At 45.0% G+C, this 19,110-nt stretch overlaps 1 protein-coding gene and 1 long non-coding RNA gene across 4 annotated transcripts in view; one reads left to right on the forward strand and one right to left on the reverse strand.

Moving 5' to 3' along the window:
- GNAO1 (G protein subunit alpha o1) overlaps positions 1 to 19,110 on the forward strand; it is a 178,540-nt gene that overhangs the window by 51,650 nt on the left and 107,780 nt on the right. For all 3 annotated transcript variants that reach the window (XM_083624985.1, XM_083624984.1, XM_083624983.1), the window contains exon 3: positions 14,754 to 14,895. In XM_083624985.1, the coding sequence (XP_083481111.1) occupies positions 14,754 to 14,895 (142 nt within the window). The remainder of the gene's footprint in view (positions 1 to 14,753; positions 14,896 to 19,110) is intronic.
- LOC310767737 lies at positions 1,071 to 11,592 on the reverse strand. Its single transcript, XR_014551043.1, has 3 exons — positions 11,516 to 11,592; positions 2,732 to 2,830; positions 1,071 to 2,106 (listed from the first exon to the last, which is right to left on the reverse strand). It is a non-coding gene; the product is annotated as an uncharacterized lncRNA (long non-coding RNA).

Below are 19,110 nucleotides of genomic sequence, written 5' to 3' on the forward strand. Positions count from 1 at the left end.
GGATGGGAAGATTTTTCAGGCCAAGGGCCAAGTGCTCTTCTGGGCGACCTTCAGCGGGAGGGGCACATGCGAGTGGTCAGTGGAGCCAGAAACAAAAGGGGGCAGAGCAACAAATATAAATTTCGCTGTTGTACAGTAGGCAGGTCTCCACAGACACTCACCCATGCACCTCTCTTTATTCCATCCAGACGAGCAAGGGTCATGATCAGAGTTCAAGGATGCATTCCAGCCAGGCAAAAGCACTCAGGTTGTGAAGCAGGGAGGGATGTGGCCTAAGGGATGGCAGTATGCCTGAAGAGAGTCCTGAGGGCTGGGGGGGGGCTGAGCACCTGAGGTTCCCCACCCCTGCACTACAAAGTTGCAACATCTTATACCTTTCCCCCCACCTCTTTCCCACGGCGAATTGCCTTGCTTTCCTTTCCCAGGGGCACTTCCCTTGCCCTAGATCACAAGACTGTCTTGGAAAGTGCCAGATATTAAAGGGAGGGAACATAACTTTTTCTCTTTTTTTCCTATTTAAATTCTCCTCTCCTTATCTGAGGCTCATGAGAATAGCTGTTCATCACACATTGGAACCGTTTCTGGACTGTTACCTTTTTTGAATGGACTGTACCTTCATTGAATTATTACCCAATAAAAAATACAGGATTCCTACAGAGAGAAAATGGCAATATATGTCAAAGAGGAAGCCTCTTACCCATAATAAAATGGGAAATCTACCAAATAAGTATAAATGGTAGAGGCAAATGCAGTTAAATCAACACAATGGACGCTCTCCAGCCAAAGTTAAACATATTGAAGTCCCACTGACAGGAAGATGCTTAACTCTCTTATTGACATCCATGACACAAATGCCCTTAATCTGTGGTCATGCTGAATGTACAGTGCTTCATTCTGAGCATAGAGTTTTTGATTTCCGTGGTAGTTCATGAAATGATGGACCTCTGAACCATGGAGATTTGTAACATATGGAATTATAAAATATTTAATATATCAAATTGTAAAATTGTAAGAAGAAAGGGGACAGAGAATACTGGGGCTCAGGATCATTCAATGAAATTGTTTGTCAGGAGAGGCAATAGAAAGTACCCCCTTCCAGGCTATATAATCCATTTAGAGTAGTCACTTCCGCAAGACGTGCCGGTGGCATTTACTCTGGATAATTAGGTGGCTACAGAGGGTGCCAGTTTCCTCTGCTGTTATCCAGCTTAACAACTTTAGTCAACCATCCCTAAACAGGCGCTCTCCTAAGGATGCTGCACCCCTGACCACTGGCCATGTGGCCTGGGGCTGGTGGGAAACATCTGGAGGGCACCATGTTGTCGAAGGCTGATCTTGAGTGCCTAACAAACAATAAGGAAGCAGAACGAGAATGGGATGGCATCAGAAAGGGGAGAACAAAGTCACCCCTGCAAGTACACCCAGGGTGTGTATAATATTACTTTCTGTTTTAATGTACAGGGGAAAGGGATTAGGTTTTTGAACCAATGTTTTTCGATGCCCTGGGAGGCCACGACTGAACATGAACAGAGAAGAGAGGCAAAAAGGAGAGAGAGTTTTTCAAAACATCTTCTCTGGTTTCTGCAGGCTTTTTTGCTTGTTCCAGAGAGCCTTGAGATGTTATTTACTGACCTCTTCTCCTGCGAAACAGACCAGATGAGAAAAGCAGACTTTTGTGTCCACGCTGCATGGAGAGCAAGCGAAGGGGAACCAGAGATACGGGGAAGTGGAGATGAAGGATGGGAGATGTTGTGCCCTTTTTGACTCCGGAAATGAGCTTCTGGGCTGAAGGGGTTGGAGCCCTAGAAATGCATCTCCATCTTCTCTCCCCATTTCCCCTCTGAACTAGGTTGAAGGCTGAGGGGTGTGTGCAGAACGCATCTCGGAAGCCTCGCCTCTTCCATCCTGGTTGCCTGCACTTTATCTCCTTGACGTGCTCTCAGCATGACACAGCCCCCTGGAATGCTTGCCTGCCTGCCCTCATCAGAAAGCCTTGGCACATGCAGGATGCCACGCGGGGCCATTCTGGGCTGACCGTAAAGATCACAATGCAGCTCTGAGAAGAGGCAGTTTGGAACCATCTCGGAAGGACCAAAAAGGCAGGGCCTGATTTGAAAAAAAGAAAAGCAATGAAAACATTAATGTAGCCATTACATGTTGGAACAGGTAAAGTCAGGCAAATTATATAGCCTGCTTCTTTCTTCTCTCCTGGTCCCCTTCCCACCAGCCCGCCATTTTGAGTCTTACTGTAGAATTCATTTTGATACCATCAGGGATCCCTCTGTGATAAAATCAGGAGACACTCAGCATGGAGACTAAATGGTAGAACATCTACCAGGTTCAATCCTTTATCCAGGTAGGGCTGGGGAAAGGACCTGCCTGATAACCTGTGAGCAGCTGCCAGTCAGTGTGGTCAAGAGCAAGCTAGATGGAGCAAGCATCTTAACACAGTTTAAGGCAGCTTCCTAGGTTCCTGCTTTCCCATGTTGAGGATGGGGTCTTGACACCTGGAATTCTGCCTGTGGCACCTGTCCTGGTATTCCCTGCAATGGGCTGCGTGCATTTCAAACAAAGACTTCCAGCAATTCTGATTTAGTACTGAGGCTAGGTCTCCCACATGCAATCTGTGCTTTTTTCTCGCGTTGATGCCAGGCTGGCACTGCAAGGTGCCAGCTGAGTGGCTGAATTGAAACATGCACACACAAAATACAGAGCAAAAGTAATCACCCACCCGCCATTCAGTGGCTGCCTTGGTCCATGCTGATGAAATTGATGCATTTCACAAGAGCTGAGCCAAGATGGATGGCTTGCAAGAGTTGCCTTTCTGCAACTGCAACAAAAGGCATAGCATCAGAAAATGTGTAGTGCACTGCTAGAGCACCTACTTTGCATGCAGAAAGTCTACACTGTGCTGTCTGTAGGAGTGAGGAATAAATTCAGTTTGTCTTATATTAAAATGTGAACCAAGTCCTACCTAGCCCCGAAGAGCCATTGCCAGGTGGTATGCGCAATCTAAGCTAAATGGGCCACTGCTCTGACTCCTATCTTCCTGTGTTGTTCCTAAATATTCCATGTCTTTTCTTAATATTGGAAAGAGAACTCTACAAAGTTGGGAGCCCCACTGGTTCCAGTTGCTTTCGAAAATTGCTGCCATTGACTATTAAAAACATGAATGAGTCTTTTGCCATAACAATTATGTTAGTCTTTAGGCACCATGGGACTCTTTTTTATTTTAATTTTTCTTGCTTTCTTTTTGTATAGCAACCAAACTAATAGGACTGCTCTTCTGGAACTGGAAAAATGAAATTGTTGACTGAAATACCTGGGTTAAAATATTCCATGCCACATAAGTTATTATATTATTAATTAACTTATTAATTAATTATTATATTGTTAATTAACTTATTAGTCGAGTTACAAATGTAACTCAAAGCAACTTACAATAAACAAAACAAAACAAAACCACTACATTAAAATCTAAAAGACCATTCTATTCTTTAAAGAAGCAGGATTAAAACATCTCATGCACTCAAGGAGACTGAATAATTGAAAGCCAAAGTCCAGGTGGGAATTTTTTTTTTTTTTTGTAATTATGGCCAGCAAAATGTATTAGGACAGCCAAATGTCATGAAATCATATGTAGTCTTTTGATTTCTCTGGAACGCTTATCAACAGAGCCTCAGGGGTGGCGGCATTGGCTAATGTTCCTTGGATGAAGAGTTATGGAGAATGCAAAAATGTGCACCCTATTTTGTAACATTTTTGATTGACCCTATCTAAAGGTACTCTCCTCCTAATATGCATTTTGGAATTCTTGATTGACATGCAGTTGATCTTAATTGCTCTGCCAGTCAAAGGAAACCAGCCCCACATGGTTCTGTTCCTTTGTTTCTGTCCTTGATCCAAATATGTGCTGATTCAATTGGTCAAATTTATATATAAAGGATGGAAGTTAAGGGTGCCAGGCATCAGCTGGTGATTAATGGTTGTCTAGGAAGAGGTGATAGCGGCAGATAATCCAAGAAGGCTTATCCGATTAAGTACAGTTTTGCTAAGATTTGTATTAGCCCAATGTTTACCTTGCAGAGACCACCCCCCTCATGAGATTTGCTTTCTCTGTGGGAGAATGAGAGGGTTATTTTATCAACTTGAGCGGGACACAAAAATTTGGAATGGAGAGATGCAACGACATTTTGGAGACGGATTGGCCAATTTTGGCATGAGCCTATGTGATCTGTTGCATTAAATAAGCAAAGAGGGTAAAGGCTCCTTGAGTAGCCCAGGACATGCAGAGCCTGAAGTCTGGCAGGCAGCTGGTAGAATCTGCAGCTGTCTCAGTCTCTGCAAAAAAAATTCAGCCTCTGGAATTGATATAGGTGACTTTGGAAGGAGTTCACCATTCAGGACCTTTGCATCATGGCTCATGGAATTAAAGAGCTTTTAACCACTAAGTGGGCTTTATGGACTTCAAAGTGCTCTAGGGAAGTTAACAGGACTTCTGTTTTACTTGCTGAAGGATATATCTGCCCTGTGAGGCATGCAGTGTGGACCGCTGGAACATTGCAAGGAAATTGACTCATTATGAAAAGGCTTCTGTTTTGTCAAGCCTTATTAGAGACTCAATTAACTGTTGGCCATTTGACCCTGAATTTTATGATTCCATGATGTTTTAACGGTTTGGATTGTGTTTCCGGTGTTGACTGCTGTGATATTTTTTCTTACGAGTTGGTGGTTTATAAATACCCCCATAAATAAATATAAGTAAATAAATGCACCAGTTTCTGAAATTGCTTAGTGACCCTGATAGACCCTATATTCAGCCTCCCTAACCTGGTTACCTCCAGATGTTTCAGAACACAATCACCATCAGCCCCAAACATCTCAAGGGCACCAGGCTGGGGCAGGTTGCTGTGTTTGGTAGGTCCTGTTTTGAAATACTGTGAACTTACTTCCAGCGGTTGTTCAGAATCTGGACTCTTGCCTGTAGCCGTTGTGGAATTTGAATATCTCCTTGCCTCCACTTCTATATTTTAACCACTTGAATCCTGTTCAAGTGGGAAACTGCAACAAGAAAGTTGCAGTGTGGCATGTTCCTGTTGTGTGTGCCAGCCAGCCAGACTTGCCTTCCTCCACTTCTGTTCCTCTAGCTACCTCTCCCCTACCCCAATTTCCCAGTCGCCCAATGCTAGTGCAGATACTCAACTGTCTCTGGCCACTGAGCATGCTCAGCCATCATTAGGCCGATACTACACTCTTGTTTCTCAGTGAACCTGTTTGGTTGCATGTGATCCTGTTGGCCTTAAAAGGATTTGTGATGCTGTTTTAGAGAGTAAGAGCTAGACATAGTTCAATGGTAGTCCTACTTTTTAAAAACAACAGTAACAAATTCTGATTGAAATGGACAAGAAGGGCAGGAGCCAAGGTGGAAAATACTTTGGGCTTTCATGACTGTACCTGTTATTAACTTTTAAACAGTGCTTTTTTCCCCTAGAAAAATAGGTGCAGGTACTCACCATGAAATTATTACAGTGAGTGCCACACTTTTAAACAAAAAACAAAAGAGGCACCGGTACTGCATATTCTTGAGTACCCCCTGGGGGGAAAGCACTGCTTTTAAATGCTTGCATGTACTACAGTGGTACCTTGGTTGTCGAACTTAATCCATTCCGGGAGTCTGTTCGACTCCCGAAACCGATTGAAAACCAAGGCGCGGCTTCCGATTGGCTGCAGGAGCTTCCTGCATGCAAGCGGAAACTGTGTCGGACATTTGGCTTCCAAAAAACGTTCGCAAACCAGAACACTTGCTTCTGGGTTTGCAGCATTCAGGAGCTGATTTGTTCGGGAGCCAAGCTGTTCAAGTACCGAGGTACCACTGTAATTACACATGCCAAGACACAGATCCATTTGCTGCAAACAGGAATACAGTCAATACCTCGGATTAAAGTTGCTTAAGGTTGAGCGTTTTCGGGTTGCGCTCATCGGCGACCTGGAAGTAATGGAACACATTACTTCCGGGTTTCACCACTCGAGCATTCGCAGATGCTCAAAATGACGTCACGTGCATGCGCAGAAGCGGCGAATCGCGACCCGCGCAGACGAGGGTTGCGTTCGCTTCAGGATGCGAACGGGGCATGCGAACCCAGAGGTACCACTGTATCTGTTTCCCTCTGTGCTGTTTGACATTGGGCTATAGTTATAATATGGGCTATAATGTGCGTTTGTTTTGCAATTGTTTGTAGATGTTTTATTTTTTAATGTTGCTAGATGCTTTTTAATAGTTTTTTTTTAATGATTTAACTCCATTTTTTAAAAAATGTATCTTTTTAACATTTTGATATTTGCTGCCCTAAGGCTCCTTTGGGAGGAAGGGTGGAATAGAAATTTAAATAATAGTACTACTAGTAGTAGTAGTCAGAGGTCTCCATTGGCCAGGGATCCATACTGGCACAGTGGTAAGAACATTAGTATATCTTAGTACAGTGGTACCTCAGTTTAAGAACAGCCTTGTTTATGAACTATTCGGTTTACGAACTCTGCAAAACCGGAAGTAGTTGTGTACTTTACCTCGGTCTAAGAATGGAATCCGAACGGTGGAAGGGCACCGGCGGTGGGAGGCCTCAGGGAAAGCGTGCCTTGGTTTAAGAACGGTTTCGATTTAAGAATGGACTTCCGGAACGGATTAAGTACTTAACCCAAGGTACCACTGTATATTGCTTTCAGAGAGGAAATCTTTGTGCATCTCTAATCTGTAGAATTCCAGGAATTGCTCTCCTGAAAGGACACTTGGTCCCTTTACCAAAGAGAAGGTATCATTTCCCTATTTTGGAAGAGCAGCTGCTTTTCTGATACAAAACTACCGAAGTGTCTTCTCTTTGATTGACACTGAAGGTGTTGTCCTTCCAAGGGCACACCCTTTGACCAATTTATGCTTAGGTAGGCACCTTCTCAAAATATGTGACATCGCTAAATTATATTTGGGTGCTCACCTTCCCAGAGGACAAAGCTACTGTCAAGAGGTGATTCCTGACTTTTCCATCCCAACAGCAAAACATATTTACATGTTCAGGACTCTGGATTCTGAGCTGCAGGTAAATGAGCAAGTCCCGGTAACTACCACAGCCATCCCTACCCTAGTTCCCTCCTGCATAGCCAGATTTGATGGGACTGATAAGATTTGTAGTTCAAAACAGCAAGAGGACAGCAGCTAGCAACGTCTGAGCTACAGTAATATAATTTTCATTATGATGAAAATCTCCACCAGGCAGAGCAGCTACATGGGGTAAAACTTATTGAAATCTAGGGCTGTACACCAGATTCATCCAAGGTCCAAATCCTGAGCCAAAATGGACCTGGGGCGGAGATCTACATTTTATTGGAGTCAGGGTGAGACAGCCCCTGATCACTACAAGTTGGGATGAATGACCCAGAGCCACCCAGGGATGTCAGGGCGTGGCATCAAGCAGGAAGGAAAGGCAGGCGTGACAGAGAAGAAAGCTAAGAAACCATGAAAAGGAAAGACCTTCCAGGCATTTTTGTGGGAGAAGGGGGTGCCCTTCCTGCCAGGCCTCTTCTCTTTTCTGCCTCCCAAAACAGCACTGCATTATACCCTCCTGCTTAACAATCCAGTCCTGCTCTGTTTTTCTAATCCACGTTCTAGCCCTCTGGCCAGCTCTCCTCCTTTCCCTGTCTTCTGCCCCTTCCTTCAACCTCCTGGCAAAGCGGCACCCCTAACTATGCATTTCTTGCAATCTGGATCGTGAATGCAGAGCAGATGGCGTGACTCCGCTTTCTCCAACCCAACCTGAGTTGGGGCTGATGAGAGCTGTTGTCTATAACAGCTGGAGGGCACCCGTTTGGTAAAGGTTGATACAATATAATTATCTCTGTGCACACAGAGGCAGAATTTTGGATGTGCAACCTTCCACCTTTTGCTAACTTTGAAATCCCTGTTGCTGGAGAGTATTGTGCCAGACATTTGTGTGCTGAAGATTCCAATCAACTTTGTTTGGCCTAAGTCTGAGATTAATTTTTAAAATAGGAGCAGGTGAGGCTTCTGTGACTGGAGGCGTTTTATCCCTGCTAAAAACTTTCTGGCTGTTCAAAACAGTTTTTATTGTTAACATTGCATCAGAAGTCTGATGTAACATGAAGCGAGTGGTGGCCAGTGCAATTAAACTTTTAAATGCCTTGCACCAACCCTGTCTTCCTCTTTGATGGTTCTAAACCAGCTTTCCCCAGCCTGGTGCCCACCAATGGGTACATGATTTTAATAATCAAGGATGATGGGAATTGTAGCTCAAAACACCCCGAGGGCAGGCAACTGGGGAAGGCTGGTCTAGGGCCATGAGAGTCACAGGTTAAATTATAAAGCACTTTCACAAATCAGGGCCAGATCCAGGTTTGACGGAGCCCTCCCTAAAGTATCCAGCATCCAGTCAATTGAAAGTGCCTCTGGTGTAATGCTGTTCAGGGACACTGTTAGGAAACTTAATGGCAATTGCTGAATCAGGTGTTGATGTGGGGCTTGTAAGAAATATTAAAAGCTACAGAGATTTTGGAAGGAATTCAATGTAGAACTAAGTTCAAGGCCCTTAGTGGTATACTTGTTACGAAGAAATGCATGAATTCTATACACATCACCAAATAAGAGGATAGGTTTGCATAAAATCTGCACCTCACCTGACTAGATGCCACATCATACAAGGGTGGAAAACAATAAGCCAAGGTGGTCTGTGTGGGAGAGAGAGGGAGAGGGAGAAGTAGAGGTTTTGGCTGATGCTGGAATCTGGAGAAGCAGAGGCCTGCCTTGCTCTGTGCCAGACCCAAAGCTGTGACTTGGAGCTTCCCTGGAAACCTAATAGGGAAGCACTGGCGTAGTGTGGGTTGTCAGCACCCGGGGTAAGGCAAGTAATTTGCGCCCCCTAACCCGTGGATTTGCGCCCCCTAACGCTAATCCCCAGATGTTGCGCCCGGTGCGGCCGCCCCCCTGCACCCCCCACGCTACGCCACTGTAGGGAAGCAAGATTTTCATGCTCTGAGCCCCTCCATCCTACACTCGGGTTGTATGTATGTGTAAATAAAGATCCCACAGCCTCCATGGACCTTCATTTCAAGAAAACCAAACCCTGAGAAAAGGCAAGTATCCCTGGAGTCTCTTGCCACTCAGAGATTAGGGTTGCTCAGATCAATATGTACATACATCAATATGTGGATTGATATTGTATGTAGACCATCCCATAATGAAAAGTTCTCTGGGCAGTTCAGGCTGTACTTGAGTGCCAGGTCTTTAGGGGAGGGGGAGTTGGGGTCTCAATGGTTCCTGGTCTAAGATAGGCATCCTTTTATGACTTGTCAAGCCCTGCACACATCCCTAAAAAAATCCTGAGCTGATCAATATGCTTTCCTTTTCAATATGCTTTTCTTTTCAATATGCTTTCCTTTTCAATATGCTTTCCTAGGGGAACTGCAAAACTGCCAATTCATACATGTCTGGATTTCTCTCTGGGATCTTGATGAGATGAAAACTGTTATGACATGGAGATTGTTACATATAGGAGTATTACTGTGACCATGTGGAACCCATGTGGTGCCTTCTTGGGCCATTATGGGTTGTTGTTAAGGATAAGTGGTGGTGGTTGTTTCCCTTCCATTTCAGGATGTATCTGAACTGTTTGAAATGTTTTATTGCAGCCTTTCTGGTGCCTCCACTCTTGGAGGCATCATGCCTCTGAACACCAGCTGCTGGGAGTCATAGGAGGGGAGAATGCTGTTGCACTCAAGCCTTGCTTGCAGGATTCCCACAGGCATCCAGCTGGCCACTGTGAGAACAGGATGCTGGCCTAGATGGGCCACTGGCCTCAGTCCACTGCTGAGCAGATTTCTGGTTCTTTCTCAGCAGCATCTTATATATTCTGATTTCTGGGGTTTGTGAATCAGCTTCAGATTTGAATGCTTTACAAAACCCAAGATTATGTGTCTAAGGGTCCATCCTCTGGGCTCTGAAAAAGACAGCTGGGCCCTTTGGCCATTTGTATCATGGGCATTAACAAAGGCTCTGTGGTCAGAACAGAGCAGCTGATCACAGGCTGCTTGAAACAGTGCCCATTAAGAGACAATGGGATACAGCTGAGTCTTCCCACCACCCACCCAGCCCTGGCTACAAGTATTCTGCACCATGAGCCAATGTAATAATAAGCAAGGATTGGGACGCTACTGCTGGTAGCACTTGATGTGCACACCGAGGGAATGCAGATGAGGCTGTCAGTAGGCAGATTGCAATTGTGAAACGCACTCTTTTAAACCTTGCTAAGTATGCATTTGACAGCTGGATAAATTTTAATGTTTGCATTTCTTGAAACCTGTAGCCAACCCTTCCACAGAACTGGTTATTTTGAATTAGACTAAGGAATGCAGCCTTCCAATGCCTCTTTGGATTCTCCAGCAGCACACAATCTCTCCTTACCCTTAAGGCATGGTGTAGCCAAGGGGATGCCCTCCCGATGTTATCAGAACCCACCACTCATTAGCTTTAACCAGCATGGCTGACAGGCAGGGATGATGGGAGTTGCAGTTCATCAACATCTGGAGGGCAACATGCTGGCTAGCCCTGCCTTATAGGCCGTGTGTGAGGTTTCCCTTTGCCAAGCCCTACTGATTCTCTTCTTCCACGAACCCAACATTTGATATTTAAAAGTGGAGGGCACGTACACAACCAGCCCTATTTGGGTTGGCCCTGCTCACTTAGACCCTGATATTCCCATGTTTCATGAGGAAGATCTATGAAGGGTTCTTACTCAAACACAAGTAGAACCCTGCAGATGATCATTGATGCATTGCGGGCATTCCCAACTCAACACTGTATGACCAGGGCTAACAAGGAATGTTAGGGGCAGGGCTTGTGTGCCATTGCCCCCATCCCCGTGTTTAGGTAGCTGTCTGAACACAGCTCCTATGTCAGCTTTAGCTGGCTGAGACTTCCCTTTGAGCAGGTGGGATATTTGCGGACATTCTGTGGTATTACAGAAGCTGAAGCTCATGGAAAGGATGGAGCTTACTGATATGACAAGTGATAGTTTTATAGTCGATATTGCCAACCATGTGGCTTTTTTATCATTTCATTTGTAACTTTCCCTGCCCAAAATATCTCAGCCAAGATATGCTGCAGCCATTGTTATCAGCAATAAAGCTAGGGTAAGCTTTGTAAGAGCTGAGCTTGGGATGTGGGAGGGTAGAGCTTTTTGCCAGGTTGAGCAAGACATGCACATTGCATATCACAGGGCCTAGCTACATGTTACATTAAATGTTTTGCTTGCAGCTACATCAGTTCCACTCCCCCTACACCACCACTTTAATCCTAGTACACATACCCCATTTCCATTGATGCTGCAGTACAGTATGTTGCAATTAGACCATGCTCTCATGGAAATGGGAGGTGGAGATCCCTAAGTTTAAAGAGAGAAACCATTTAATATAACATGCAGAAATTTGGAAAGCAAAAGAATCAGCATCACCATACCTTGTATTGTCTCAGGGTTCAGTCAAACTTTAACAAAACTTCCACCAACCCTCCAGTGGCTTTGGGCTTCAACTCCCACCAGCCACAGCTAGCATGTAGTCCAAAACATCTGGAAGGTGCCAGGCTGGCAAATGCAGCTCTTGCATCATAACAGAGGGACGTAAGACAGCAGTATGCTGACATACTGTTCTATGGAACAGAGTAAACAGGCTGCAATCTGAGTCAACTTTGCCACCAGGGAATTGAAACCACCAAACCCTGCATATAAGGAGAGCCTGCTGGATCAGGCCACAGACCCATCTAGTCCAGCATCGTGTCCTCGCAGTGACCAACCAGATCCCTGTGGGAAGCTTGCAGGCATGGCCAGAGCACAACAGCACCCCTGCACTTGAGATTTTCAGCAGCTGGTATTCAGTTACGTATTACCCCTGACAATGGAGATAAAACATAGCCGTCATGACTAGTAGCCATTGGCAGCAGTATACTCCATGAATTTGTTGTTTTCTGGGAATGAATTTTCACAGTGTTCTCTCCTACCTGTGGTAGTAGAATGTGTCCTGGCATGATGTGCACTGCAGACAAGGTCCCTTTGACCTACATCCCTATCTATACTTGTACGCACACTCTCTCTCCCACACACCTTTGGTCCTCCAGATGCTGCTGAACTACAGCTCCCATCAGCCCCAGCAAGCATGACCAATGGCCAGTGATGACGGGAGTTGCAATTCAGCAACATCTGGAGGGCCAAAGGTTCCCCACAAACCAGTATAGAGAAGCCCTTGATGTATTAGAACAGGGAGTTCTGAGGAGTGACTCAAAACAAAGGCAGCTGTCTGACGAGGGAATACCAGGAATCATTTATTACTTAAACAGCCTCAATTTTTTGCACTCACAATCAATTGTGGGTGTAATTTTGTGGGCACAGTGAATGGCAGCTGAACGCTGAACTGTGCAATTGCATCCACAAATCAGCAAGAGGAATTATGTTATACTGCCAGTATCTCTCTAGCTCTAGCTATTTCACACACCTACATACACACACACACACATTCTTACAGTTTTCCGTGTGCACCATTAGAAATAGGAGACAGTGTTAATTCAGTTCACATTTTGATGCAAACCTGCTGAATTTGCATTGCCAACAACAATGCATGATCCCAAACCCAGACAAAATTTGCAGTTCTACAGATTCTGTGGTATACTTCCTTATGCAAGAAAGTGGCCATTTTGACCAAATATGGTTTTTTTTAAAAAAACAACAACTGTATTTTTATTTTTATTTTTTTAAAAAAAGACTCCACTTAACTTTACAACAAAAGAAAACAAAAGCTCTCCTCAATCAGGCCAAAGGCCCATCTAGACCAGCGTCCTGTTCTCACAGTTCCACGCTAGATGCCCCTATGTGAAGCTCGCAAACAGGACTTGAGTGCCACTCCCCACCTGCAGTTAGCAGAACTCTGCTTTCTAGCTATGTGAATGGATGTGTATTTTATTTTATCTAGGCATATAGACATTTCTATCCCACCCTTTTAGTGCATATGCTAGGAGTGGGGAGCTTTAAGCTCTGGGCCCAAATACAGCCTTCCAGTCTCTCTGTCTGACCCTTGGGGCTCATCCTACGCAACACACCTTGTCCTTCTGCTCTGTGCATTCTTGAGCTGTTGCAGTGTTCACGGTCTCTGCGCCTCCCCCTTTAAAAAAACCAAAACCCATCTTGTACACAGTTTTATTTGTTTTGCTTAATTCCCTCCAGAGTTTCTGCAGGCCCAGGCACCACCTGCTGTTTGTGCCAACATGTGATTGCCATCTGCAATGTGTTTGCTTATTCCCATAAATGAAAATTGCTGATGAGTTGTCGTGGTGCAGGTTCTTGTCCTCTTGTTATTTTGTGGCATGCCTATTCCCAGTAGCCAGGCTGAGCTTCACCTGAGCAAGACTGGCTGGTTTATTTTGAAAGGGCAGAGGGGGAGATACTGAGACATCGGCGTATTGTCATTGCATTCCGCCTAGAGGGCTGAAAATGCCCCCTAATGTTGCCGCCATCACCACAAGCTGCAAAGAAGGGCAACAAGTCTGCCTCAGTTACCACTGGTTGCATTCATATTCTGCCTTCACTTTTCATTCATTCATTCATTTTATTTGTATGCCTCTTTGTATGTTGGAGGCAGTATCACTCAGGTGGGAAAGTGCTGTTGTACTAACATCCTGCTTATAGGTTTCCCATTGGATCTGGTTGGTCACTGTAAGAGCAGGATGGATCTGGGCCATATGGGCCTTTGGGCTACTCCAACAGAACTTTCCTTTTGTTCTTATGTTCACGTAGTGACTTCATGGCAGAAGTAAGGACCCCTTGTCTCACAGTTCATGCTCTGAGAGTCTGGCTACACTTTATGCGAAGGGGTGGGGAGCTGGTCACTCTCCAGATATTGCTGAACTCCAATTCCCATCATCCTCAGCAAGCATGGCCAATGATCAGGATACTGGGCATTGTAGTTGAGTATCGTTGGAGGGGGCACATATTCTTCACCCCTTCTTGACACATGAAATGAAGCCACATATAAACCAGGCTTTGAGTGTTGTGAATTCAGAAGAATCCCTCAGAGATGAGCAGAGGACGCTGGAGGGGACCACAGAGCCGCTGATTGTTTATCTGTGCTCATTATCTCTCTCCTTTAGCTGCTAATTTCCCCTAAGGGTTGGGAGGGGGGAGCAGGGACAATTAGCAGCTACGGAGAGATCAGATGAGCATTGATAAACAACAGAAGGAAGAATGTGGCCAGCAGCTCTGATATCCCCACCAGCTTTCCGTGACCATCTCCAGGGGTCAGAACCCAAGGAGAGTCTACTGGATCAGACCAGAGGCCCATCTAATCCAGCACCCTGGTCTCAAAGTGGCCAACCAGATGCCTGTGGGACACTGGCAAGCGGGATTGGAGCACAGGAGCTCTTTCCACTCCTTTGGTTTCAAGCAACTGGTATTCTGAAGCCTTGGAAGCAGAAGATAGCCATTGTGACTAATAGCCATCAATGGCCTTCTCTTCCATGAATGCTTCAGAATTTTCAGTAGCCAGAGCCAGGCTTATATGGAGCCAGTTTTCACACAATGCAAGCAATGTCCATTGTCTGGCTCTTAACACTATGCAAAACCTTGGGGACTGGTTTGGGAATAACTTCATTGTAAATGAAGCACTATTTCAGACTTTTACAAGCTCATTTGTTTCCTTCCCCTCTCCCAAAGGATCATCCACGAAGATGGCTTCTCTGGTGAAGATGTGAAGCAGTACAAGCCTGTGGTCTATAGCAACACTATCCAGTCACTGGCAGCCATTGTCCGTGCAATGGACACTTTGGGCGTGGAATATGGAGACAAGGAGAGAAGGGTAAGTGAGAACCCAGGAACAAGTGATTTGCAGTGGGCTAGTTTGTTCGTTGGTTTGGTTCATAGAATTTATGCACGGCTTGGTTGTCTAAAAACCCTCAAAGTGGTTTAAAAAGAGAATAAAACAGTAACATCAGCAAAAAAGCCACAAAGCAACTCTACAAATCATTCAAAACACAAAATCAGCAAAACTGAAAACAGATTAAAACATGCATCCACATTCTACACATCTGGTTAGACTTGCTCAAACAAAAATGATTTTAGCAGGTGCTGAAAAGAACACAGTGAAGGCACCTGCTTGGTGTCAACAGGCAGGGAGTTCCATAGTGTAGGGGCTGCCACACTAAAAGACTGATATCTTACATATGCAGAACATTTTTATGTGGCGCCTGTAAAAGTGACACTTCCACAGATTGAAGTGGTCAAGCAGGCATATATGTGGGGTAAGACAATCTCACAAGTAAGCTGGTCTCAATTTATAAGTTGCAACAATAAATAGATTATCAGCAATGACAGGAACATGAAAAAACCCACCAACTTGTACACATACATTTTTAATATGTTTTTAATTGTTTATCACTTGTTGTTTGCTGGCCTGGGCTCCTTTGGGAGGAAAGGCAGGATATAAATTTAAGTAATTAATATCTCATAAGCCTATAGGATGTAAACTGCAATGTTCCAGTTGCACATGCAAGCTGATTCTGGAACTAATTTGCACATTTTGCACAGCCATGCTCATTGTCTCTCCACCAGCAGGTATACAACTGCTGAATTAGAAACTATTATTTCGGGTGCTATTGCAGTATGAAAAGTCTTGCTGCCTGGGTAGAATGTGTTATGGAACGCTAAGTGATTTTTGAAGGAAAAGCTCATTCCGCAATAACACCGTTTTTCAAACTGGTATTCCCCACCTGTTTTGGACCAAGGCAAGTGGGGGGGCACCAGGTTGGAGACAGCTGCACAATAAGGCTGGCTATTAATGGCATAAACAAATGAGTGGCAGGTAGCAAACGATCAGGGTTGCTGTTTTCCTTCCTGGATGATATCATTCGGGGTGCGCAGTCAAAGGACTCTCCATTTTGCAAGAAAACTCCCTGCACATGAATCTTATTCAAGCATCTTCCCTCGTGCAGTTACAGTTGCACAAGAGCAGGACGGCATTTGCTAGCCCCCCACCCCATCCCATCCTCACTCAGCCCCACTGTCCTCAATGGGTGGGTAGGGGAACATCTGATGTGAGGAAGGCTAGACTGAGACTTGGCCATCCAGATGCCAAAATTGCGAAACTCACACCTTTTTTCCCTTGTTGTTATTTATTAGGGATGCCAAACTTGTTTGTTTTGGTGTTTTGCTGCAAATATCAGGACTATGTAACCGTTGTGGTTAAAGCAAGGAGGCTCCTTTTTCTGGCTTTGTTTATATGATATGTCAGTGGCATTGTGTATTTGTATGTTGATTTTCCACCCAGGAGCAAAAGGCTGTGTATATTTATCTTCCCCACCCTTTACAACAGCCCTGTGAGGTAGGCTAGGCTAAGTTAATACATGTATATAGGCAGAAGCTTTTGTCAATATAGTTTTGGGGTCGGGTGGGGTGGGTGCTAATGCAAGGGTTGCAATCTGAATGCAATGTAGAAGGCCCAGGAAATCCTGCTGGCATCCCTGATGATGCCATTGCAGTGGTCCCTGGCCATCTCCTGTCTCCAACAGCCAACATCGGATGCAAAAGAAGAATGCAGAGGAACAACACTGGTGATCATGCCAGTTTGGGGTAGGATGTGGCGTCTCCTAGCACTCTTCCCACAGTGGCCCTCTGGCATGTCTAGCTGCTGGCCAAGGTACCACTTTCCCAATTCTGTGAGCATGAAACTCCTTGTTTTTGGTGTTCTTACAAAGCCACACTTTTCCCCATAGAAAACAAAGCAGCTCTTGCTTACTTTAAGCACATTGTTTCTTTTGCATCAGAGGTTAGCAGTCTGCTCTGGGTGCAGGGGCACAGTTGGAGGTCTAAAAAACAGCCATGGACACCACGGAAATAACCTATTCACAGAAGAAAAACTAGTGAGGCTCAGAACCCCTCCCAAACAGGGAAAGTGCCTACACCATTTCCCAAAATAAATTTTAAAAATAAAAATGCAGACCCCATAACAATCAAGCCCCTTGACCCTAAATTAGAATCCGGACCTGCAATAACTCAGGATGTAGATTGGAAGTTGTCTTAGGCAGATCATCCCAGCATAGAATTTTTAGAACACAGTTAGGTAACTGGCTTTGCCACCCCTCCCAAGCTGCCATTGTGCACCTGGTTCCAGTTGCTGGACCTCGGGGGCTTTATTTAAAAAACAAGGTATAGCCCACAAACCAGGTGTCTTCCCATGCCTGCTGTAGAGAATGATAATCACCTGAAGCCTAAGGACTGCCTTTGAACTGTGGCATTGAGGTGCCTAAGTTAGGGGAGCTAACTTGTTCTGAATAGTCCATGGACTCAGCTAGACTGGTAAAGAAAAACTGATTTATATGTGTTGTATGTGCGATATAACATTGTGCCACCAGATGGCGACATGGAGTCCCGCTTTTCTCTACCTGTTTTCCCTGTTTAAATTTACAACACTTTAAGCTGAAACACTTCTTTGATGTGTCTAGATCCAGCCCATGTGACTCTTAGTTCTGCTCTCGTAGACTTCATTTCTGAGTGTCTAGCTGAGCTGCATGGTGATTTCCCATGTCAAACGGCTTGGCTGCATCCCTTCATTACTGGAGCTTATTTAGTTGAGAGTTTGTTCCTGGAAACACCAGCAGTTTTCTATCTCCTGGTCAGCTCTTTCCATATCATTCTGCTGCGGTGCAGGGTTGTGTTGCAAAACCAATTCCCTGCACTCTGTTGTGGGATTTTGAGCTATGCAGATGCACATCAATCACTTGATTTTTCACAGATCAGTAGCTCAGTGGGAATGACTCACAGCTGAATGTGTGAACTGATGCAAGAGCTTTGTAGGCTGGAGTCGACATGAGAAGTTATGATGAACTGTGGCATTAGATCTGCCTTGGCTTATTCCTGGCATATGCAGGCCTGCACTTAATGTGACCGTTATCAAGTGCTGAACGTGGAGGCCTGTGAATTGGCCTCCCAATGGTTATGTGGGGGTGTCAGAAGGAAAGATGGGTCTCTTAATACTCTGCTGGTGGTGAAGACTTCAGTGAAGAAGCTGCCAACACCTCAGATATACCCCCCTCCTCACAGTTCCTTTCTTTGTTGTGGAAATTGCACGTAGTAGATATGGGAACTTCACCAGTGGAGGATAGAAAGGGTGCACAATGCAGAAGGGGAGAGGGAGGGAGGAAGAGTTGTGCTCATGTTGCTTTTTGAACTTCTATCCTGCCTGCTCCCATATCTCACAGCTCATGGTTGCTGCTCCTTTCCAGGCCCAGTTCCAGACGCTCGCATTTGGACTGGGAACTGCAGATGGGGAGAGTGGCTCTTGCACTCAGGTCCTGCTGGCAGGCCTTCCAGAGGCCTCTGGTTGGCCTGTGTTTAAATAGGATAGTGGACTAGATGGGTCTTTGGTCTGATCCCATGGCCAGGCTCTTGATATGTTCTTAGGTGCATCCGCTCAGCTCCCACTCATTTTCCTATTGCAAACTAGGGATGATCAGGGGAGGAAAGCACCATCGGGCAGGAGCTGTACTTTTCGTGTATTCCTTTTACTGTTCAAGGAAGATTATCCGGCATGAAATGAAGTTCAATACACATTATGTAGCATAAAAGGAGAAGTTCACACAGCCCTGTAAAATGCAAATGGGTCAAGGGAAAATTCCTCTGGCGTTCCATGTCATAATCAAGTGGATTATTGTCATTCTTTAGCGAAACCTGAGTTCTAAGGCCAGCCACCTAAATAAAAGAGAGAGAGAAAGACAAAGAGAAAGGGGGGGGGGAATGAATGAGCAGCACTTTAGGTCTGAGGACTTGTAGAAATTGGAAATTGATTTTCAAGCTATTTCCAAATGGGAGTGAAGAATGCTGGGCAATGCCTTTGGACTGCCTTCATGTTCATTATGGCTCTCCAAGTATGTCAGTTCTCAAATGAAACAAATCATTTACTAAGCATAATGCAGCTTTATTTTCTACCCTGAGGGACATTGCTGTGCCCATCATGATCTCTTCCGCTTTGTTCGTTATTCGGGAGGCTTTTTCTAAGGGGCATTTCACCATTTGCCCC

Source organism: Podarcis filfolensis (genome assembly GCF_964270895.1).
Source record: "Podarcis filfolensis genome assembly, chromosome: 8".
NCBI classification, from domain to species: Eukaryota; Metazoa; Chordata; class Lepidosauria; order Squamata; family Lacertidae; genus Podarcis; species Podarcis filfolensis.